The 23,533-nt window shown below is 41.4% G+C and overlaps 3 protein-coding genes across 4 annotated transcripts; 2 read left to right on the forward strand and 1 right to left on the reverse strand.

The window, feature by feature from the left end:
- Nucleotides 1-91: 91 nt before the first annotated feature.
- Nucleotides 92-1,545, reverse strand: cebpd (CCAAT enhancer binding protein delta). The gene has a single exon (XM_079349401.1). It carries the CDS (start codon nt 1,311-1,313, stop codon nt 417-419), a length of 897 nt encoding a protein of 298 aa, XP_079205527.1. The 5' UTR covers nt 1,314-1,545; the 3' UTR covers nt 92-416.
- A 2,160-nt stretch (nt 1,546-3,705) lies between these two features.
- Nucleotides 3,706-12,013, forward strand: mcm4 (minichromosome maintenance complex component 4). Its single transcript, XM_079349381.1, has 17 exons — nt 3,706-3,808; nt 4,843-4,916; nt 5,030-5,188; nt 5,298-5,461; nt 5,580-5,681; nt 5,771-5,866; nt 6,026-6,121; nt 7,015-7,153; nt 7,330-7,550; nt 7,689-7,809; nt 7,985-8,244; nt 8,977-9,342; nt 9,445-9,572; nt 10,084-10,291; nt 10,393-10,621; nt 10,881-11,014; nt 11,414-12,013. Exons 2-17 carry the CDS (start codon nt 4,856-4,858, stop codon nt 11,507-11,509), a joined length of 2,580 nt encoding a protein of 859 aa, XP_079205507.1. The 5' UTR covers nt 3,706-3,808; nt 4,843-4,855; the 3' UTR covers nt 11,510-12,013.
- Nucleotides 12,014-12,410: 397 nt separating this feature from the next.
- On the forward strand, nt 12,411-19,482 carry ube2v2 (ubiquitin-conjugating enzyme E2 variant 2). 2 transcript variants are annotated; one of them, XM_079347752.1, is made up of 4 exons: nt 12,411-12,515; nt 18,025-18,173; nt 18,291-18,416; nt 18,599-19,482. In XM_079347752.1, exons 1-4 carry the CDS (start codon nt 12,503-12,505, stop codon nt 18,743-18,745), a joined length of 435 nt encoding a protein of 144 aa, XP_079203878.1. In that variant the 5' UTR covers nt 12,411-12,502; the 3' UTR covers nt 18,746-19,482. The 2 variants fall into 2 exon arrangements, with proteins under 2 accessions (XP_079203878.1, XP_079203879.1); XM_079347753.1 differs by lacking the exon at nt 12,411-12,515 and adding an exon at nt 12,676-12,742.
- The last annotated feature ends 4,051 nt before the right edge of the window (nt 19,483-23,533 follow it).

The following is a 23,533-nucleotide window of genomic DNA, read 5'->3' on the forward strand; positions in this document are numbered from 1 at the left end:
CTGTGCACTCCTTTTTTTCTTTTTTTTTTTTAAAGACAACACCCTCCCTCAACTAAACCCTCATTTGTAAAGACTACTCACAAACCAGGAGTTTTCTTCACCTTTTCAGTGATTTTATTATAGATTCCATAAACAAAATGTTTTCAAGGTTTCATACAAACTATATGAAAAATCATGCTCTGGCTCTTATACAAAGTTTGGAATTATAAAACATGTACCATATCAGGTATAATATGTAAATGCAGTGGTAAAATAATTTAATACAGAAAAAATCCCACAAAAATATGGCAGCAACATCTTATATTTTCCAGTGCCATTATGGTAAGCTTAAAAATGCATCTGGTACAGATGGTAAGAAAAACTGTCTGTTGAGGTATGTCTCCTGGAACTCAGTTCATTGACTAATTATTCATCTGTCACCGGCTCTCTGCACTCGAGGGCCCCTCAAAGGACGAATTGGGCATCTGCTTGAAGAAATCTCTGAGTCCAGTGAGCTCTCTGGTTAGCTGATCGATGGTTTTATGAAGCCTGTCGTTTTCAGAGCTCAGTTCAAGCAGCTTCTGCTGCATATCCAAGTTACGCATCTTCGCTTTGTCCCTGCTTTTCCTCACTGCAATGTTATTCCTCTCTCGTCTCTGTCGATACTCCATGCTGTACCTATCCACCGACTTCTTGCCCTTTTCCCTCCCCATCTTCCTTGGGGAGGATTTGGCAGAGTTGACACTGGAGATGGGCTCCGGGGTGGTGGGAGGAGTGGGCTGCCCTGTAGGGAGGCTGACGGAGGTCTGAGCGCAGGTTTCGATCTGGGAAGGCAAGGATGAGGACATGTCGCTGTCACTCCAGTCGGACTCCTGCTTGATAGGAGCACTGAACAACCCTTTAGACAGCCCAATGTCAGCTTTCCTCTCCGCTGCGTATGCGGCTGACAGCTGTTGCTGATGTTGCTGCATGCTGCCGGGCTGCACGGAGCTCTGCAGGTTGTAGAAATCCGCCTTCTCCTGCTTCACAGTGTTGAACAGGTCGAGGAACAGCTCGTCGTTGCACAGCTCCAGGTTGGGCACGGCTGTCATGGACTCGATGTACTGGCTGAAGTCGATGGCGCTCTCGTCGTCGTACATGGCAGCGGCGGTGCTGAGCTCCACCATGGTGCCGACCTCGGCCGCAGCGTCGACGCTCCTGCTGCCCGGCTTGCAGAGCCCCTGTTGCGGGCCGCCCAGCTTGGTGCTCTCGTAGAAGTTAGCAGGCTCCATTGCCCAACTCATGTTGCATTGTGGAGACACGCAGTGAGAGTCCAGGCTGTATATGTCACACATGAACCCTGGTGACTTTTTCCACGTGGTTTAGGAAGGAAAGAGACAGTTAAGTGTTACCCACAGATGTGACAGCTCTCAGCACAAAATGACTCTGCAGCGGCTTCACCTCCTTTCTCTGCAGGTGCGCTTAAAAATAAAAAAAATAGACTTTTCTTGTTGTTGTTATTCCTGGGTGTGGACTGTCATTTGACAGACTGATTCACCTCTTGTCACTTGTCTGAGGTAGCTGTACTTTCGCGGAGTGTTTTGTATTGACTCTGTGCTGACGTCACACGCACCGCCCTCTCACGAGCCAGTCAACTCCAAACGGGGGTCACGTGGTGTCCGTCAACTTCCCATTTGAGGAGACAGGGGCGTGTTGCCTGTGCCACCCACTCTTTACTACAATTGTATGAATGGTTCAGAGTTGTTGACATACTGAAGGTGCTTGGTGTTTGTGATTTCACTTTAATATGTGCCGCGTCACAAGTTCCATGGCTGTATTACAGAAGTAACAGATGCTAAATTAACTTCTTATATAGTTAGAACAAATTGGTGTTTAATAAACTTTCATCATTAACCAGAAAATGTGTAAAATATACAGAAAAGTTAATGATAAAGGTACTTTGTGGGGATTATAATAAATACAAACACATAGATCACTTCTTTTTAATTTTAAAAATGGTTTAATGATTGTCTATAATCAAATCTGTTGTGTGTGTGTGTATATATATATATATATATATATATATATATATATATTGTGCATTATTTGCCTGATACTGATGAAGTGTTTAGAAGTCATCAGCTATCTACCTAAAAATCTCTGTCCAAAACAGGTCTTATTTACAGAACTTGCGTTTGTCAGATGTCAAACACAAAGCAACACATGCTTTTTAAAGCCTTGCCACACATATATCTTAACATGGTTGTCGCACATGCTTCTCGACTTAATGTTGACATCTGAGCATTCAGTTAACAGCATATGCACTGGTATGAATACAATCTTTATTGGACAAATGTGTTTACAATGGATCAATTTATTTACCCATAAATGAACAGGTGCTCGAATTGACTAATGGAATAATATGTTAACTTTTTTTGTTTGGTCAAACATCTATGCTTGTTAAGTTATTAGAAATTGTACCAAACCAGTATTTACATGGTGTCATCTTTAACTGTGATTTACTGCAATCACAGATTAATCAGTAAAAGGATGATCATTGTTTGACTCGTGATTAATACATGGACTTAAATATAAATATGTTCTGAGTTAATCTCATTCACAAAGAGACAGAACATATGTACAGAAGAACACAGACAAGAAAACAAAGATACTTGGGAAGAAAGTAATGTAGACCTTATGTATGGCTGCTATACAAAGAGGTGTGACTGCAGACTGAGCATCATTCATTGATATCAATAAGCTGATTTATGCAAGTATACAAATTAGTCTGGAATGACAACGACAATTCAATATATTAAAAGCTTTATTCATTAAAAGGCATGTATTTATAATTCACATTAAAGGGGAAAAAAACTATATATCTATTCAGTAATTGAAAATAGATGATGAATTTTAAGATAAAAGCACAAGATGTTGCTGATTATCTTATCTTAAAATACTTATCTTTTTACAGCCTCTTAGGGAACACATGTCCTGAAACTTCTCGGAAACACTCCCATGTTTTCCTGTCAGGAAGTATGCTGTACTTTTCCGCTGTAAGGCCTCTATTTGAAGTGGAAAGTTTGCCATCTGGTGGTCAATCAACGCATCTGCACGGAAAGATGCCGATCTGATGGAAAAATACTTCCGGTTGCCCTCAGATTATCAGACATTTTCTTAACCATAATAAAAAACTTTCATTGATAGACTGTAAATATTAAGATTTTATTGAATGAAGATTACATCTATTTAAACTTTCACATGTGTACTGTAGCGGGAGATTTTTTTTTTATTTAAATCTTTTTTTGCATAGTTTTTCCAATGGCATGTATTGAAAATCTCCCATTACGCCAAAAATCCACGATTTAAAATGAAAATTGTATTCCTTAAAAACAATTTTGAAAAGTTGTATTTATGATTTATTATGAGACAGCAGCCTTTTGAGGGCCACTGGTTGTATTTTGCATATATATATGTGGTATTTTGACGTTAAGGGGGTTGAAAAAGGGAAATTACTGTCGGACCAAACCAAATGAGCTAAAGGTGTGTGCAAGAACAAGACACAGGGTGGAAGCGCAGATTGTATTTAAAGGACTACAAGCAGGTAGTGTGTAGTTTATTTGTTATTTTATATAGATTTTTTTTTATCGTATTTGACAATTCATTATGTTTATTTAAAGCCACAACGACTGAAATCCAACATGACGTCCCCCTCCATATAAAACGAAGGCATGTACCGGAAATAATACGTAAACACCGCTCTGCTATTGGCCCAAATTTCCCCGCGAAATCTACGTCATCTGCAGTTTCGCGCCACATCTGCAGGACTCGGGCGTACACAGAAGAAGAGGTAAACCAGTCTTATTTTATTCAGCTATTGTTTCATTAACTTTTCATTTCTTGGAACTGATCGGTAGCTCGTGATATTTTGCACGTTTGTTGTTGATTTGTTCCCTTTCTAAAGTCATAATACGTATTTAAAGAGTTCAATCAAGTCAAACTTTTCAAACAGGTCTCAGACCATTGTTTCTTCTGCACCCACATGTCAAATGGTGGTTGGGTAACAGTGCCTTTAATACAGTTTAGTTTAGAATAAAGTATATTATGAATTGTTAAGTTTGTCCCTGTAGATATGAGTTATTAATTCAAAGAAAACTTCACTTTAGGATTTTTTCCCCATGATTGATCATTGATAGTCGATTCAGTTTAGGTGATCAGATTAAACTTTCTGCTTTTGTTTCGAATTATTTAATAACTTTAATATGTTCTTTGCATCTAAGCTTCATAGGCCGAGTAGTTAGAGCTTCTCGAAAAATGCAGCTCACAACATTCATAGTTTTATTATTAAACAAGCAAGCCGAAATCTGTTGTTTTCTCTACAATGTGTTTTTGTATTTTTATTCATTTTGGCACAATAGTTAGGACGCAGTGGCAATATCACTCAACAATAAGATCCCTGAAATGTTACAGGTGGATTAACAACGTGATAAATAAAAACGTCAGATTGTGGTGCCTTCAGAAGAGTTAATACATTAAAAGTAATTGATCATCTCTTGCAACCTAGTTCCAACTTTCCCTCAGGCCATGCACGACAATACAAACTAACAACAACAAAGGAAGAAATGCATTGGAATTAATGGAATACATTTTTATATTTTAATTAAGCATTACACAGTTCTTTTGGCTGCTAAACAAACTAAATCCCAACTCATTTAAAGACATACAGCTTTCCCATCTGGCCTCTTACTGTTACTGAGGTCTGAAGGAGAGATTAAATCCACAAAGTGATTGCCTCCCTCGGGACAGTCCAGAGTTTGTTTTGACCACTATGAAAACATGCAAGCTTTTATTTTGGTATAGTAAAACTTCATCTCTTTGCTTTAGATAAACTGAAACCATGTCTTCTCCAACATCCACTCCTGGCCGCAAACGTGGAAGGAACACAAACCCATCCACACGTATGCATCTTCTTTTAATAAGACATTTTCATGTGTCCTAAATGGACAGAAACTACTGAGTGACATGACTGTTTGTGTATGAAAGTCATTACTTTTGTCATTGGTACCTGCAGCGAGCAGTGAGGGTCCCACCTCCCCGCCCTCTCAGAGGCGCAGAGACCATGACTCCTCCACCGGGGACCTCATGCCAATGCCAACCTCCCCTGCCACAGACATGCTGAGTCCAGCAGCCCCTCAGGACACCTCTCTGTTCTCGAGCCCACGTCCCTCAGGTACTTACCACCCAAAAAGTCCTGGGTTCAAATTCTTTTAGGTTTGTTTCAGCCTTATTTGATGAAAGTGCAGGGCATGTTTCATCTTCTTAGTGTCTCTTTTGAACAGTCCTACCAAATGAAGTGGACATGAGCTCTCCCCTGATGTATGGGACCCCCAGCTCCAGGGTTGAAGGGACCCCACGCAGTGGAGTGAGAGGCACGCCAGCTCGACAGCGCCCTGATCTGGGGTCAGTCAGGAAGGCTCCACAAGTAGATCTTCAGTCTGAGCCGGTCAGTGGAGTCATCAGGAATAAATGTGTTGATCAGAAATGGTCGCTTATTGAAAATGATTTAGCACAGTGACAAACTTGAAACCGCAGTCGATTACAATTGACACGTTATTTTGCAGCCGAGCACTGATGGTGCCGTAGCCAGTGAGCCAAACTCGGGTCAGAGACTGGTGATTTGGGGGACTGACGTTAATGTCGGGAATTGCAAGGAGAAATTTCAGGTAAATCATGCGTTTAATCTCGACTTTATAGTCCACATTCTTAGCACTGAGGAGTTATCGTTGACATTCTTCCCTCACTTTCCCTGCAGAGGTTTCTGCTGAGGTTCATCGACCCAACATCCACTGAAGACGAGAACGCCGGTCTGGACCTGAATGAGCCTTTATACATGCAAAAGCTGGAAGAGGTAGGGAATTCAGTACATCTGGATTTAGTTGTGCCTGAGTGGAACCTGAGCAAATCCTCAGCTGGACCAGATGACGACCCCACAAAGTATCCATTTACGTCGAAACATCCCCTTTACTCTCAGGTGTAAACGTCCTCACTCTTTTCTTGTGCTTCACAGATCAGTGTTGTCGGAGATCCGGTGCTGAGCGTGAACTGTCTGCATGTGCAGTCCTTTGATGCAGAACTCTACAGGCAGCTCATCTGTTACCCACAGGTCAGGTCCCGTTTATTTAGTCATCATTTTATTGCAGAGTGTAAGGTTAACAGACTGATCGGACAAATGTTTAGCCATTTTTTCCCCCCTTACGTTTTATTTGATGTGGACGGATACAATACTCGTAGACAAACAACAATCTAATGCAAGTATCACAGTGTTTATGGCGGAGGCTAATTAGCAACACTTGTATAATATAAAACAAAACGTAGAAGGAAGGATCCATTTGTAGCTTTGATACAAACTAAACATGAGTACAAGTCTGTAGCTGAACTAACCAGGACTTTGTGGCTCTCTTAAAAGTGGTGAGCTTCAAGTGATCAGGTAGAGAGATCCAGGATTTTTACTCGTTTCACAGAAAAAAGATGTTTCTGTGGAAAATGAAGCTTTATAGTTACCACTTGAAGCTGTGTATGTTTGTGCTTTAAAAGGGAAGTAAAACGTCTATATCTCAGGATCCATAATTTGGCAAAAAAAAACATCAAAAAAAATTAAAAAAAAATTTAAAAGCGCCACAATAAAATGTACTTGTAGACAAGTGTAGGTCGATGCCATAGATTATGCCTTCCCTTCCTTTCCCTCTTTATAGAAATGAGAGGATTCATGAAAACACTTCCAAGATTTCTGCCTCTCATAAGGACGCGTTTTTTAAAGTGCTCATGATGGATTAATGTTGTCTTTGTCTTAGAGAAATAAGTAAGGTCTTTTACATGCTTTTTGAGAAGTGTCTTGAGATAACAAGTCGAGTTAATATTTTTTATTTTTGTCACACTTGTTTCTAAGGGACGTTTAAAGCCTCTTTGTCTTGTTTTCATTCAATAGTACTTCAGGCCTTGTTGACTTCTGAACAGTGTATCAGGGCTTTTTCGTGAGTTCTACTTGTGTCTCTACAGGAAGTCATCCCAACCTTCGACATGGCAGTCAACGAGCTTTTCTTTGAGCGTTTTCCAGACTCCATCCTGGAATACCAGATCCAAGTCCGCCCCTACAATGCCCTGAAAACCAGGAACATGAGGAGCCTGAACCCAGAAGGTGTGTGAACTCGGCACTCTCGCGTCACTGGATGTGTACGAAATGAAGTCACACTTTTCAGCCATAAGCAGACATATTTAGTGTGGGCTGGGTGAATATGGTCTGATACTTAAATAAAATGTGAGATACCAGCATGAGGCTTAAGCGTCTGTGTGCCTTCTGTGTTTCCCCTCCAGACATCGATCAGCTGATCACTATCAGTGGCATGGTGATCCGCACCTCGCAGCTGATCCCGGAGATGCAGGAGGCGTTTTTCCAGTGCCAGGTGTGCGCCTACAGCACCCGTGTGGAGGTGGATCGCGGTCGCATTGCCGAGCCGGCTGTGTGTCGCCACTGCAACACCACCCACAGCCTGGCCCTTGTTCACAATCGCTCAGTCTTCTCAGACAAACAGATGGTGAGAGTCAGAGGGGTTCGGGGCAGATTGCTTCTGTTCAATCACACCTAACCTCAGAATTGGAAAGGGGTAATTAGCTGTTTGTTTTCTGTTAAAGTCATGACATCTGTTCATTTATCAATCTCGTTTCTGTTACAGGTTAAAATTCAGGAGTCTCCTGAAGACATGCCAGCAGGTCAAACGCCTCACACAACGGTCGTCTATGCTCATAATGACCTGGTGGATAAAGTGCAGCCAGGAGACCGCATTAACATCACAGGTACCATTTCCACAATCTTACCTACTAATATTTGATGACTTAATACATAACCAATGTCCCACCTATAACCTGTACACCCCCCCCCCCCCCCCTTTAGAGCTCTGACCAGGACAGTCAGCTGCTCCATGTTTGCACCTCGTAGACGTTGTAACAGCATCCGAAATGTTCCCCGCAGGTGTCTACAGAGCGGTCCCCATGCGCATGAACCCACGTCAGAACAGCGTGAAGTCGGTGTATAAAACCCACATTGACGTCATCCACTTCCGCAAGACGGACGAGAAGCGTCTGCACGGTTTGGATGAGGAGGCGGACCAGAAGCTGTTCACCGAGGACCGGGTCCAGACTTTGAAGGAGCTGGCAGCGAAGCCAGACGTTTATGAACGCCTCTCGTCTGCCCTCGCACCGAGCATCTATGAGCATGAGGACATCAAAAAGGTGCGTGTGACGAACGCAAGACTTGAACAACTTGAGCAAGCAACACAAACTGTCAGTCACACTGAGCTTCATGAAGTGACTATAACATACAAATGTTTGCATTTTACATTGAAATCCACAACAGGAAAAACACGTACGAGCACGACTCCTTTCATTCATTCATTTAGGTGTGCTGTTAGGTCCAGGGCCTTGTAATAATGCTCAGTGGCTACCTGTATAAGCAGACCTCTTTACAGCAAACATTGTGACTCGTAATGTTATGGCACAGGTGTTCTTGTTGGCAGTGTAACTCCTAGGCTCTGTTGTAGCTCATCTGGCATCGGATCGTACTAAGCTGTTGAATGGAACGATGTCGTCTTTGGGATTTAAAATCAGTTCATTTTTTATTTTATTTTTTTAAGTGGATAAAATTACCTTATTTTGCTGGGGGGGGGGGGTTCAAATGATGTAACAAAGCGTCTAGCTTGTTCATCAGCTTGTGTAACCACTGTAAGCTCTTCCCTTTAACATGTGGAAGTAGAGTGAGCAGTCCTTCTGTGATGTCATCAGTTTTCCTTGAATTTTCCTTCTTCACAATGTCTGGAAAAGTCTTAAGATGCCCTGTTGGAATTAAAATCCAAGATGGCGCTTTATTGTCAGTCATTGTGATTGCTACATTTATCTATTTATTTTTTTAGTTAAGTTTTGATGTTGGTGGTTTTGTGGTATTTATTCCCCCTCTGTTGGTTCCAGGGAATTCTGCTGCAGCTGTTTGGCGGCACCCGTAAGGACTTCAGTCAGACGGGTCGGGGAAACTTCCGCGCAGAGGTGAACATCCTGCTCTGCGGCGACCCCGGCACCAGCAAGTCCCAGCTGCTGCAGTACGTCTACAACCTGGTGCCCCGCGGCCAGTACACGTCAGGGAAGGGCTCCAGCGCTGTGGGTCTCACCGCCTACGTGATGAAGGACCCAGAGACCCGGCAGCTGGTCCTACAGACTGGAGCTCTGGTGTTGAGCGACAATGGCATCTGCTGCATCGACGAGTTCGACAAGATGAGCGACAGCACCCGCTCTGTGCTGCACGAGGTCATGGAGCAGCAGACCCTCTCCATTGCAAAGGTATGTCTGAAAAGTTTTCAACACGTAAGACAAACTAGGGGACAGAACTCGCCTCCACAAGAAAATGCATTGATGATTCTCCGTCTTATGTTTCGGTCTCAGGCTGGAATTATTTGCCAGCTGAACGCCCGTACCGCTGTGTTAGCAGCTGCCAATCCCATTGAATCCCAGTGGAACCCCAAAAAGACCACGATTGAGAACATTCAGCTGCCTCACACACTGTTGTCCAGGTGAGCACAAACGGAAAGAGCATTCACAATGAAACACATTTTATCAAGAGGCTGGTTTCACTTATTGGCAGACATAAGAAAGCCTCACTTTGACACAGTCCTGGAAGTGGCGTACGCTCCACAGAGGACGTGTTGACTGTGTCTGAAGTGAACACAGCGTGTTCAAAAGCACAAAATATTATCACAGCAGGATCAAACTGTGGCAGGTTTATTAGCTTACATTCAAAGAGTGAATCTTATAAATGTAACCTTTTGGTTTGATGTTCATTTAACATTTTGATGATCATAGTCATACAATTAATACATTACATTATATTTTGGCAGGTTATGGTGACAATGTGGTGTTTTCCTGACTCATTCGTTACCTTTTGTTTTCATAACTGATGAAATGTCAGACACATAATTGTACCGCACATTCTAAGATTCATCTCAAATGTTAATGTAGGCAAATAATTAGGTTTTAAGATTAGGCAATGTGCACTGTCTAACACTGCATTGCATCCTCCATCAGGTTTGACCTTATATTCCTGATGCTGGATCCTCAAGATGAAGCCTACGACCGCAGGCTGGCCCATCACCTCGTGGCACTGTACTACCAGAGCGAGGAGCAGATTGAGGAGGAGTTCCTCGACATGGCGGTGTTGAAGGACTACATCGCGTACGCACGGACGTACATCAATCCAAGGCTGAGCGAGGAGGCCAGCCAGGCCCTCATTGAGGTTTGATGTTTCACATCTTACGTGTTTCGGCAGAGCGGTTTTTTTAAGGTTTTGACAAACGTATTAATTTGAAAAGCGGCCCCGTGTATGTTGGTCCTCAGGCATACGTGGACATGAGAAAGATAGGCAGTGGTCGCGGGATGGTGTCCGCCTACCCCAGGCAGCTGGAGTCCCTGATCCGCCTGGCAGAGGCTCACGCGAAGGTGCGCTTCTCCGAGAAGGTGGAGACCATCGATGTGGAGGAAGCCAAGAGGCTGCACCGAGAGGCCCTGAAACAGTCCGCAACTGACCCCAGAACAGGATTTGTTGACATCTCTATACTCACAACAGGTTTGAGCCTTTTGAACAATAACCCGTGGGATGAGTTTAGAATACTAGCCACTATTAATGCAAGACTGGGTGGGAACAACTTTACATGAACTATATTATAAACTTTACCAAAACATCAAAAGAAGCTGAATACGAGATCTTTACATTTGGACTGTTGATTCAGTGTAACAAGCAAATAAACTTTAAATGATTTTTATACGATCACTGGGTGTAATCCCTGCAGTGCATTTGAGTGTATTGATGTGTACTGTGATTCCAGGTATGAGTGCAACTGCTCGTAAACGTAAGGAGGAGGTGGCCCAGGCCCTGAAGAAACTGATCCAGGCCAAGGGGAAGACACCGGCCATGAAATACCAGCAGCTGCTGGAAGACCTCAGAGGACAGTCTGAAACTGTAAATATTTATTTTTACTTCTCCCTTAAGACATGGGAAAATGTGATGTTATTTCAAGTGCACATCCTGAGGTATTATAATTCTAATAAAAGTTATTTTGATTTGTAGTACATGACATTTGTGGAAGCTTCAGTTCTGCCTCATTAAATATTGGTCAGCCTGCTACAGCCATGAAAGTGCAGAAGGAAATGCAACCTTTAAATTGTGGCATTTTGTTTCCATACATAACATTTCCATGTTTTAATAATAATGTATTAATAATTTCATAATAAAGGGATTTAGCACCATTATAGTCGGCCACTGTGAAGAGAAGCAAGTAAAAAGTGAAAACGTTCTATTTTTCAGGGAACACAATCACGACTTTCTCTTAACGACTCGGTTCTGTCACTTTGTTTTCAGGCGATCACTAAAGAGCTGTTCGACGAAGCTCTCCGGGCTCTGGCCGACGAGGATTATTTGACTGTTACAGGAAAGACTGTTCGTCTTCTTGCCTAAAGCACACCCTGCAATTATGTACAGACTGTAATTTCCCGTATTGACCCTTTTTTTTGTGTGTGCTGTAGAGAAAATATTTGTACAAATGAATCACCATGTTTTTCTGAGAGTAAAAGATCTACTAGGGTAGAAAGACAAGAGTCAGTAACCACACGTCTCAACCTTTGGTGTCCTGGTATAATAATAATAATTAAAAAAAAACTCTATACCAGTTATTATTAGAGATGATATTTAAAAGTGCTTGTTTTTCATTTGTTTACCTACATTAAGAAATGCTCTTTCACCTTTTTGTGCTCTTTGACATGTTAAAGGCCATTTCCCTCCAGCTTCTATGTTATGACTTAAGAGGGTTTTTTGCCTCGTTCTTTGATGAGGAGAGGTTAAAGCAAAGTTCCTTTTGAACTTCTGCTAACTGAGTACTTATTTCCAATGAGTGAATTGTTAATTGCTGCTTACATTGACTACTTGTTGTAAGAGGAGAAAATAAACTGTTGCTCACTTGAAGTTCTTGGACATTTCCTTTTTTCTCTGTGGTTTAATAGGAACACTTTTAATCCAAGAGTCTTAAAAGTTGCTGGAAAGTATTCAAATTTTCAGTGATTGACTAGTAAAACCAAAAGTTTAAGTCTTTATTGCTGCAGCAATTTTACCTAATAATTTAGCTAACATATTTTGCAGTGTTGTGTTCTCCAATAGAACTCAACAAGAGAAAAAGGCAAGGTCACACATCAAGAGACAACAGTGTCCAGGCTGTTTTCGAGCATTGAGTTTGTGCACTATTATTAATTGCATTTTCAAATGAATAATTTCCTCAGGCCTCAAACTTTGCACGTCACCCTGAGATGATTAAAAATAATGGGAGCTTTAGTGTAGATAAAGTTGTGTAGTAAGCAGGTCGTAAAGAGCTGGGTCGTGAAGTGAGCAGCTTGCAGGGGTTTTTAACCACAGTGATGACGTCACGGCTGTGTGTGCTTCTGGACTCGGCTGAAGAAGATGGCGGTCTCAGGTTGGTGGGCTTTAAAACTACAACATGTACAGAAAAAGTGTGGACGAGGCTGTGACTCTTTTATTCATACGCAAACGTGGCAACTTACTCACTTTAATTGTGTACCATAAAAAAGCTCCTGGATGGATCTGTAATGTTGTTCTATTCTGTCTCTCTCCTCGACTGAACAGTGGTCTTCATGGGAGAGCCCTCTGTGTCATGGAGCTAACCTAGCCTCAGCTAGCCCCGTGAGTTGGCTGAAATAGCTCTCGCAAAAAAATTAAAAAAGTTTCAGTTTTTACTTGACGTTCCCGAAATAGTTTATACGAATTATGCTGCAAGTACACAGCTCTGTCGTCTATGACTTTCCTCTTAATGCGGGATTGTAAACAACTGCAGACAGCTAGCTACCTCGGCTAACTAACTAGAATATTCCAGCAGCTCGTCCTGTCCAGCGGCTCCCTCACTTTACAGGGATAAACCAGTTGAATTGGCCTCGATACACACTTTTAATCCTCAATAATTAGTTAATAAAATATCGTGTCTGGTTTTTGATCGTGTAGCACTGAAACACTGTATCGATGTAGTTTAAATGTAATGGACCCTTTGTTGTTTACCATTCCAGCCTGCACGCCGACATCATTGTCTGATTTTTAAATGAGGTCGCACCCCTTTGGCTCCAAATAGAAGTTATCTGCTCATCCTGTAGGGTGGGGCCAAAGTAAAAATGTGCAGGACTGATATAACATGTGGTAGTGGGCAGTGCTGTGTTTCAGTAAATAGTCGGGACCAGTGACTTCTTCAGTGCTCAGCACGCAGCTGGATCCCAAACTAATAAAATGATTTCCAGGCTGCTGCTGCTTAATATATATATATATATATATATATATATATATATATATATATATATAAATATATATATATATATATATATATATATATATATATATACTCAACAAAAATATAAACGCAACACTTTTGTTTTTGCTCCCATTTGTCATGAGATGGACTCAAAGATCTAAAATTCATTCCAGATACACAATATTACCATTTCTCTCAAACATTGTTCATAAATCTGTCTAAATGTGTGATAGTGAGCACTTTTGCTTTGCTGAGACAATCCATCCCACCTCACAGGTGTGCCACATCAAGATGCTCATCAGACACCATGATTAGTGCACAGGTGTACCTTAGACTGTCCACAATAAAAGGCCACTCTGAAATGTGCAGTTTTGTCTCACAGCAAAATGCCACAGATGGCGCAAGCATTGAGGGAGCGTGCAATTGGCATGCTGACAGCAGGAATGTCAACCAGATCTGTTGCTCGGGCATTGAATGTTCATTTCTCCACCATAAGCCGTCTCCAAAGGCGTTTCAGAGAATATGGCAGTACATCCAACCGGCCTCACAACCGCAGACCACGTGTAACCACACCAGCCCAGGACCTCCACATCCAGCAGGTTCACCTCCAAGATCGTCTGAGACCAGCTACTCAGACAGCTGCTGAAACAATTGGTTTGCATAACCAAAGAATTTCTGCACAAACTGTCAGAAACCGTCTCAGGGAAGCTCAACTGCATGCTCGTCGTCCTCATCGGGGTCTTAACCTGACTCCAGATCGTCGCCGTAACAGACTTGAGTGGGCAAATGCTCACATTCGATGGCGTCTGGCACGTTGGAGAGGTGTTCTCTTCACGGATGAATCTCGGTTTACATTGTTCAGGGCAGATGGCAGACAGCGTGTGTGGCGTCGTGTGGGTGAGCGCTTTGCTGATGTCAATGTTGTGGATCGAGTGGCCCATGGTGGTGGTGGGGTTATGGTATGGGCAGGCATCTGTTATGGACGAAGAACACAGGTGCATTTTATTGATGGCATTTTGAATGCACAGAGATACCGTGATGAGATCCTGAGGCCCATTGTTGTGCCATACATCCATGAACATCACCTCATGTTTCAGCAAGATAATGCACGGCCCCATGTTGCAAGGATCTGTACACAATTCTTGGAAGCTGAAAATGTCCCAGTTCTTGCATGGCCAGCATACTCACCGGACATGTCACCCATTGAGCATGTTTGGGATGTGCTTGACCGGCGTATACGACAGCGCGTACCAGTTCCCACTAATATCCAGCAACTTCGCACAGCCATTGAAGAGGAGTGGACCAACATTCCACAGGCCACAATTGACAATCTGATAAACTCTATGCGAAGAAGATGTGTTGCACTGCATGAGGCAAATGGTGGTCACACCAGATACTGACTGGTTCTGAGTCCCCAGACCCTCAATAAAGCAAAAACTGCACATTTCAGGGTGGCCTTTTATTGTGGACAGTCTAAGGTACACCTATGCACTAATCATGGTGTCTGATGAGCATCTTGATGTGGCACACCTGTGAGGTGGGATGGATTGTCTCAGCAAAGCAAAAGTGCTCACTATCACACATTTAGACAGATTTATGAACAATGTTTGAGAGAAATGGTAATATTGTGTATCTGGAATGAATTTTAGATCTTTGAGTCCATCTCATGACAAATGGGAGCAAAAACAAAAGTGTTGCGTTTATATTTTTGTTGAGTGTATATATCTCGATGCCCTCGTGAATACATCTGTTTTCTCCTTTTGTATTCATTTAAATGTACACTACCTGGGGGGTGGTGTTTCAGTGAAGATAAATATGGGGGGGTATATTAACTTCATAATCAAATTAGCTTCAGATGGAGCGACAAGGTGGTCTTTTTAGCCATAGCTTGAGGGTCGAGGAATATTTTACAAACAAAATGTAAAAGTGTGCTGTATCATTAAAAAAAAGCACATCTATAAACTGGGACCTCTTGCACCAGCTATTTTGTCCAATGCTCCCGTCCACTTTAGTTTTGTGCCAATAGATCAACTCTCGATATGATCGTGATCGTATATATATATATATATATATATATATATATATATATATAATCTTTTCGGGCGGCAGTAGCTCAGTCCGTCAGGACTTGGGTTGGGAACCAGAGCCAGTACAAGTGCCAATGTGGGCCAAACATATGGAAGTTGGTCTGGAGAGGTGCCAGATGACTTTCCGAGCACTGCCAAGGTGCCCTTGAGCAAGGCACCAAGCCACCCGCTCAGGGGGCGCTTCCAGTGGGGGCAGCTGCTGCACTCTGACATCTCTCCATGAATGCATGTCCACAGGTCCTGCTTGTGCATGTGTGTGATTCAGGCCTTTGTGTGTGAGAAGCATGTCTCTACAATAACAGAGTGCAAACAACAATTTTCCCCTCAGGGATTAAGAAAGTATATAAAAAAAATAATAATAAAAATGACTGAGCCCTTGGAAACATGTCTCACCTGAAAGGGGTCCATGGTCTAAAAAAGTTAGAGATCTCCTGCCATGTATAACTCAAAGTGAAAACAACAGCCTAACAGGTGTTGCCCTTGAATCCCCCTGATGTAGCCAGCTGATACTTCTGACTGGCTGTTGTGTATTATCATTGTTATGCGATAACTGAAGTAGATAATTTATTATTTACTGGGGAAATAGCCCTGCATTTTTGTCACTAACAATAAAACATTTCAAAGAATACTAGGGCTGGGGATCTTTGGGTGGCTCACGGTTTGATTTCGATCCTTGGAGTCATGATTTGATACAGAATTTATTTTTCGATTCAAAACAATTCTGGGTCCATGGATTCAAAGTCTATTTTTGAATATGTACATACTTCAGGATCAACTCCAGTCTCGCTGAATTTCTCGCTACTCCATTTGATATTCTGCTGAGTTAAAAAGCTAACCTTAGCACTAAGCAGGCAGCGACTAATTCGCCAAAACAAAACAAAAAAACAATTTTGGATCTATTAAAATTCTCAGAAGACAAGAATCTCAATTTTTAAATTCAGCTATCCCCCCCCTCCAAAGCCTTCTGCTATTATTTGATTGTCATCTGATGCTTGAGTAGTTTTTCCGAGCTTCAATCGATGGTTATGCTGATGAATGTTGTTTTTGGGCTGCTGTTAAGACCAAAATGAAGATTTTGTTGTTATTCGTGGCTCTAGGAAATGTTTCGCTGTTTTCTAACCTTTGTAGGCGTATAACTGTTGAATGGATTGGTACAAAATAATTGCTTGATTAAAACACTAATCCATGTTAGTTGCTGATGCAGCATATTTTATTTTTACTTGGCATCTGAAACTATGGCTAGCTTGAAATTATTGAGAATATTTGCGCCTCATCATGTTTGAACATTGACTGAAATCTTTAATTCTAATTCCCTTTTTTTAATGGTTGAGCCCATAGACCAGTTAATAGACAACTTATCCTTTGTGCCATTGCAGTCCAGATGTTGTGTTTTGATTTTCAAAGGTTTTGATTGGTGGTTGTTGTGTGAGATTTGGGGAGGTGCGACGCCATGACAAACATGTTTCGATGTTCTCCACGTTGTCTTCTTTCTGAAAAGGACTTTTCACTTCCTCTGTGTTAAATGTGTCTTCAGGATCAAATGTAAGAGGAGCAGTAGTTTAACCAAGCGAGCTGCTGTCGCCTCAACCTTCAGCCCTCCTCGTGTCACTGACACCTGTCTGAGTGCCCGTCACACTGTGTGTATAAAACCAGTCTGTTAACATTCTCCCATGAGCTGAACACATGTTATCAAGTCAGCAGTTAGAGCAGTCACAAGATGTTTGAACGACAGTCTGAACCGTTTGCAGTGAATCAGTATCTGCACATGTGCTGAAAAATCTCACGTCTGTTTCCAAACATTAATGGACTTCATCAGTGTCGGGTTGAAGAAGACCTCAACAAGGATTCAGTTTCAAACACGCATCTCTTTGAGTTTTGAGCATGTTAAAAAAAAAAGTTGTTTTTTCATTATGTTTCAGTAAAAACTGTCATTTTAGCACTTTTTAAGTACATAAGTTAACAATTAGAAATAATAACACTCAGAACTTATTTCCTCGCTCCGACAGTATTGACTGTCTTTATTAATCTGCCAGTCAACTTCTCCATGAACTGTTCTGTTTTGAAATTGCAGGAAATAGGCCCCACAATAGTTTTCAAAATAAAAACTTGAATAGCCTTTTCTGTGGTAGAAAAATCAATTTAAGAAAAAAAAACTGCTTCTTCGGCATTTCTTCGACTAATACAAAAAAGAATTCATTTGAAAATGTGATGTCGAGACTGAGCAATGACTTAGATCCTGTTTCAGATGCTCGACCTTTTAAACTTACCAACATCAAAAGCTACAATAAGAAGCTGTCTTAAATCTTTATCACTTTTACTTTTTAGCAATGATGCTTCAAATAGGAGTCGACTGATTTTGGAGCAGTCATAAGCCATTTGTCGCCCCTTCAGGATGGTGAAGCTTTAGGAGTTGTAGTTCTGATGAAGGATTATGTCAGCCAGATCTTAAGTGTTGCTTATTGTTGTTTTTTTTTCTAGTTATTGGACCAATATTGATGCTTTTTGTATTCGTGAACAGGAGGACAAAAATAGAAGGTCAGTGGTATCTTCATAACTCTGTGTAATTCCTGTTGTTATTTTAGGAGTTACAGTCCCACGCAATTTTCGCTTGTTGGAGGAGCTCGAAGAGGGGCAGAAGGGCGAAGGCGACGGCACGGTCAGCTGGGGTCTTGAGGATGATGAAGACATGACTCTCACACGTTGGACGGGCATGATCATTGGACCAGCGAGAGTAAGCGCGCACACACACACACACACACACACACAAACAAACAAACAACGTAGCACCGATGTGTGTGTGGGAAAGTTTTTCTACTGTGTTTCTAATTCTCTGTCAATCTTTCCCCAGACCAATTATGAGAACAGGATATACAGTCTGAAAGTGGAATGTGGACCCAAATACCCCGAGTCAGCCCCAACTGTTAAATTTGTAACAAAAATTAGCATGAATGGGATAAATAATTCCAACGGCATGGTGAGTGTCACGAAAAATCTTGATAGCTTTGGTTACGGCTGTTGCTCTACCTCAAATCATTTCCAGAACTCAGAGATTGTCCTGCAGTTTGGAGACGCTCTGACATGATGCATGCAATAAATCACTGTCAGAAGGCCTGTCACCATGATTGATTTGGTCTTTTTTTTTTTTTTCTCCCACAGGTGGATTCACGTAGCATACCAATATTAGCAAAATGGCAGAATTCTTATAGCATTAAAATTGTTCTTCAAGAGTTAAGGCGTCTAATGCTGTCCAAAGAAAATATGAAGCTTCCACAACCACCTGAAGGACAAAGCTACAGCTCCTAATCATAATGGATTGTTTTGCCCCTCTGTCTTAAAACCTTACTCTCTTAGAAAAATTATGTAAAATCATCAAGAAGCTCACTCCACACCTCAACAGAATCATCTGCAAGAGCAAGATTGGACTTTATTACTTATCTCATTGAAAAAGGAAGAATCCCTGCAGTTAGGCACTTAAACGATAGTCAAGACTACCAGACCACAGTTATATACCTTAAAAAAAACAAAGTTACTCTGACAATGACTTTTGTGTTCAACATGTTCAAGCTTGACTGGGCTTGAAGGGGGAAGCATGACGCCACACAGAGGCTGTACCAGAGTCCCAGTAGTTTTATGTTCAAATGAGCTATCACTGAAGTAAACAGCAATGTGTGTGTGTATGAAGGCATGCTCTGTAACTATTCTAATACCTAGTCAAAGAGAAGCCACTTTTTTTTTTTTGAGTTGTTAGTCAAAACTTAGCAGGTTCATTGAAATATCATGCAGATTGCTAATTATTGAACTGTGGCTATAGTCTAAAAGTAGTGTCACAAGGTAAGGAAGATTTATATATATATATATATATATCTGTATTTGACACAATACCAATAATACCATGTTTCTGTTCTTCAGCTCTTTGACATGTAACAGACGTTGAAGCCTGTTCTGTTCTGAAACCCTCGCATTTAACTTCTGGTGAAAATGGCAGGTGTATAAACTTGTGATTTTCTGAAATTAAAATCACTGTCTGCGAAAAACCCCAAGGTTTTAAGTTTTGGTCTTTTTTGTGCTCCTCCAGCTGCACCTGCAGCTTCCACATGTGCCCACATGGGGGCGTTAGTTGACTTCTGTTGGTAGCTGAAAGCACGAGTCATGCATTGTGTTGTGAGTAATCTCTCTGTCCCCTTTGGGCCTTGTAATAGAAACCAGGTTAATGAAACTACTGGATGACACCACTGCAGAAATTTGATATGTGACTTGTGCAGTTGTCATCTCATTATAGCTCATGAAAATGCCACCTTATGACTTTCTGCAGCTCTCTTATAAAGTAACATTTATGAGCTAAAAGAACATTTTTCTATACCATTTTCAAACGATCACAGAATTATCTCTCGACAAATTCGACTAATTACAGTCTCTGTACATCACACAGCGTTTGTGTGAATATCCAGTGTGGCGGTGAGAAGCGAGGGTAGTGTTCCCTCTGAGAATGTGACCTTTTGTTGCTTTTCAGCTGTTAGATTATTTATAACGTTTAATTAACCAAATGGGCATTTTAAAAGAACTCGCTGCAGATGGTATAAGCTTCCATATTTAGTACAATTGTTTCAATTGGTTAAAATGTTATCGCTAATAATTTGGTTGCTGAAGCGTTTTTTAATTAGAAAATGTAAACAATATTCAACCACAAAAAAAACCCAACAAACACTCTTCAAGTGATTAGAGTAGTTAACCTTTAAGGAAGCATTGACAGTGTTCCTATTTTTCACCTGCACTCGACTCATATTATTCTCAAGTAATTGATATTGGATGGTGGACCAATTTTTAAAAGACGGAAGAACCAACATTTTTTCAAATTGACCAAATATTGTGAAACATCCGGTGATAAATGTTTAAAGCTTCAGGCCTGTCCTTGAATGCAGCTCTCTACCTTATGATATATCTCTGTCCTCAAACTCATTCAAGGCTTCTGTGTGTGACATCTAAACATGATGAACTGCAGTGGCTTCCACATTTGACCTGAGTGACCTCCTGGCCGTGTTTTACCGCCATATATCTCTCAGGCTGTTTGGGAAGCAGAGAGCAATGCAAACTGACTCCCGGCAGCTTGTCTTGTCTCTTGGCTTGGATGAGCACGCTTTGACCTGCCCTGAAAGACCGACTCTGCAGCATAGATAGACCTCCGCACTGGTCATTCAAAAGTGCCCCCTAAAAAAACACAAACTATATGTAATCTGAAAACGGCTGACTTAGAGATAAATAACCACAAAGACATCTTATGTCTGTACTTAATATGAATATAGATAAACCATTTGCATAACTTCAAGTGATACAGTAACTTATATACAGAAAGAAAACATGCATTGCATAGTATGAATTTAAAATCTGCAGCATTTGCATATCAAAAGTCGCCATGCTATTTTTTTTTTTTTTTTTTTACTTCTATTTTCAAGCCACATTTGCATAGGGAGAGCTTTGATGTGCATTGATGTGACTGCTCCTCATGCCCAACTAGCTCATCTCTGTCCCCTAGAGGGCGCTCTACTCTTAAGTATGTCCTTGGCAGTTTCTCTGTGATGTAGCGTCTATTTAGAGGACATGACTTGTCTGAAAAGGCAGAGCCACTGTGATGCTCTCAGGCTGCATTTGTTCACGCTGTCATTCTTCCTCAGAAAAGTGACATGTTTTTGCAGTTTGCTGTAGGGAAACGCAGCCCGGCCCCGCCAAGTTTTGTAGGCCACTGTCACAGAGGCTCTCTGCTGGTGTCCCTGTGTGTCCTAATCACGCTGTTGTGTTTGTGCACAGTAATAGATAACAGAGTCGGTGCTTGTACTATGAAGCTATTATATCTGTGAATGCAAGCAACATTTCTTATTCCGATGTGTGCATGTGGGTGTTGGAGATGAGTCAGTGTTTGCTGGGGAGGATGACCTCGCTCTTTCTCAGTCTGAGCGAGATGAGATTTGACTTTCTAGATGTGACAGTTAGTATGCAGCTCTAGCTTCCCTCAGCCATACCCTCCTCTTTTTTCTTTTTTTCTTTTTTTTTACTTGTTGTTTTGTTTATTTTTCCTCCTCCCCACCCCCTCCTTCTCTCGGAAGTCATGAATATGAAATCAGAAGTGGCTTGTGTTGCAGCCAGTTCACTCAGCGGCACAGTCATCCCCCAAATATAAAAGACACAGCCCCAGGTTACACAGGCTTAGTCCTTTTATTCACCACATGTATTTCCACAGGAGACTTCTCTGAACCTCTGCTCAAGATGACTACTTTTTCTGAGAGTCTCATTTGAAAGGAAGTAGGAAATCCTTACTTGACTATTTAACCTCCAGCCCCATCAGACTAATCTGAATTTCAAACTCAGGCACCTGCACAAAGGCACCAGCGGAAATCGCACTGGAGGCTCGCTGAGCTTATTACACTTGTACCACTCAGTTTATTTTGGGTCCTTTTATAAGGTGCCACCCGGGCAAAAATAAAGGGTTATATTGCTTTGGGTTGGAGGGGACTGTAGCCACAGAGAAGCGTGCAGTGATCTAAGAAGGGAAGGAATGCAGTGAGGAGGACGTGCGTCTCCGCTGCCGGCAGACTGCTGGAACCAGGCCTCCGCTCCCAGAGCTCTCACCTTTTGCCCCCGAGGGCCAAAGGGTCACGTCTTGCGTCTGTTGATACTGTAAAAAGCTTTGTCTTCTTTACGGCTACTGAGGGGAGAATGTGTCTGTCTTCCTGAGAAAGGCCATTTGTTACCGTTCTTCTTATCCTTGTCATAACTTACACTTGAAGTTTTAAAGAGGAGAGAGCTTGTATTCACTGTTGAAAACAAACGTTGTCTTAGCTTTAACTTTCTTGGATGGCAGGTTACTAAATCCCGCCAAACGCACAAAAATGTCATGGAAAAGCACATTTGGAGTCTTTCGATTGCTGCACTTGATGTTGGAGTTGCTGATGTCGATGAGATAACTACTTACACCAACACAAGAAGAACCCATCATTTTCTTAATCATTTAACCTAAGCCAAGAATAAAAAAAATTAAAAAAAACACATACAAGCAACTGAACAATAATAACCAGGAGGACGTCAAATAATTTAAAATTCTTCGGAAATTATTTGTGTTGGTTTCATTTTATTTATATTTTTTATGTGTAAAGGTAAAATAACCACTAATCCTTGCATCACAGGACCTTGTGAAAACAAAACACCAGTATTGGCTTTGAGCTTCTCAGGAGCTGTGTTGTTTACAATATTTAGACTGCTGTTGCAATTTAAAAGCTGTATCCCTCATAGCCCTCTGTGTTGTGGGTAATGAGAGCAAACCTAACACATCAGTGTCTGAGTTGTTTTTTTGTTTTTTTTTGCGTGAGCAGTTTATTTTTTAAACTGTGTTAAGAGGTTCTTTAGCGCCACTTAGTTATTGTGCATCGAGTTGTAATCGAAACAGAAACAATATTATTACTTTACAAGGCTCATTTGGTGTATGGTTAGCTAAACAGCTGCATGGAGCATTCTTACTTGTTTCTGGCTGTCTTGTGAATGTAAGTCAATAATTATCCTCTTGTAGCAGGAATAATGTCATTGATAACACTTGGCAAGCACAGTATGAATTGTATTTGCGTGTTGATTAACGCTGCTTCTACTTTTTGACACCGTGATGAGAGTGGTAACAGTGCAGCAGATCAGTGGAGTTTGTTGCCATGTGTAGAAAAAACAGCAACAGTAAGAGAACTGAAAGATGCTATATTTGATGTAGAACTGTGATGTTAAGAGTTGCTGATGATTTCAATTTAATATGGGATTGATTAGTAGATGCAGCTTTCAGTGTTTTCCCCCTGCGGTTCACCACCCTTCAGGGTCTTTAATATTATCTTCCTTTCTCTGTGAAACAAGCATTGTAGATAAGAAGCAGCATTTCTTGCTCCTTCTCTATCTATCCATCAAAAAAGAAAATCTGCTTCAATATCAGTAATTTCTAAAGCTAATTATCCACATAGTGTTTTTTGGAGGCTTGGAAGCCAGTGTGTCTGTTGAGTGTTAAACTGCTGTATTTACAGTGAGATAAATGAATGGCCTTGTGTGTCGCTGTGAGAAAAGAGCCCG

The sequence above is a fragment of the Symphodus melops genome (assembly GCF_947650265.1).
Source record: "Symphodus melops genome assembly, chromosome: 7".
Lineage (NCBI taxonomy): Eukaryota > Metazoa > Chordata > Actinopteri > Labriformes > Labridae > Symphodus > Symphodus melops.

Coding starts and splice junctions, on each gene's coding strand:
- cebpd (XM_079349401.1), bottom strand. CDS start 1,313: ATGTGTGACATATACAGCCTGGACTCTCACTGCGTGTCTCCACAATGC.
- mcm4 (XM_079349381.1), top strand. CDS start 4,856: ATGTCTTCTCCAACATCCACTCCTGGCCGCAAACGTGGAAGGAACACA. Junction 9,343..9,444: donor AGACCCTCTCCATTGCAAAG/GTATGTCTGAAA, acceptor TTTCGGTCTCAG/GCTGGAATTATTTGCCAGCT. Junction 9,573..10,083: donor CCTCACACACTGTTGTCCAG/GTGAGCACAAAC, acceptor ATCCTCCATCAG/GTTTGACCTTATATTCCTGA.
- ube2v2 (XM_079347752.1), top strand. Junction 18,174..18,290: donor TGATCATTGGACCAGCGAGA/GTAAGCGCGCAC, acceptor ATCTTTCCCCAG/ACCAATTATGAGAACAGGAT. Junction 18,417..18,598: donor TAAATAATTCCAACGGCATG/GTGAGTGTCACG, acceptor TTTCTCCCACAG/GTGGATTCACGTAGCATACC.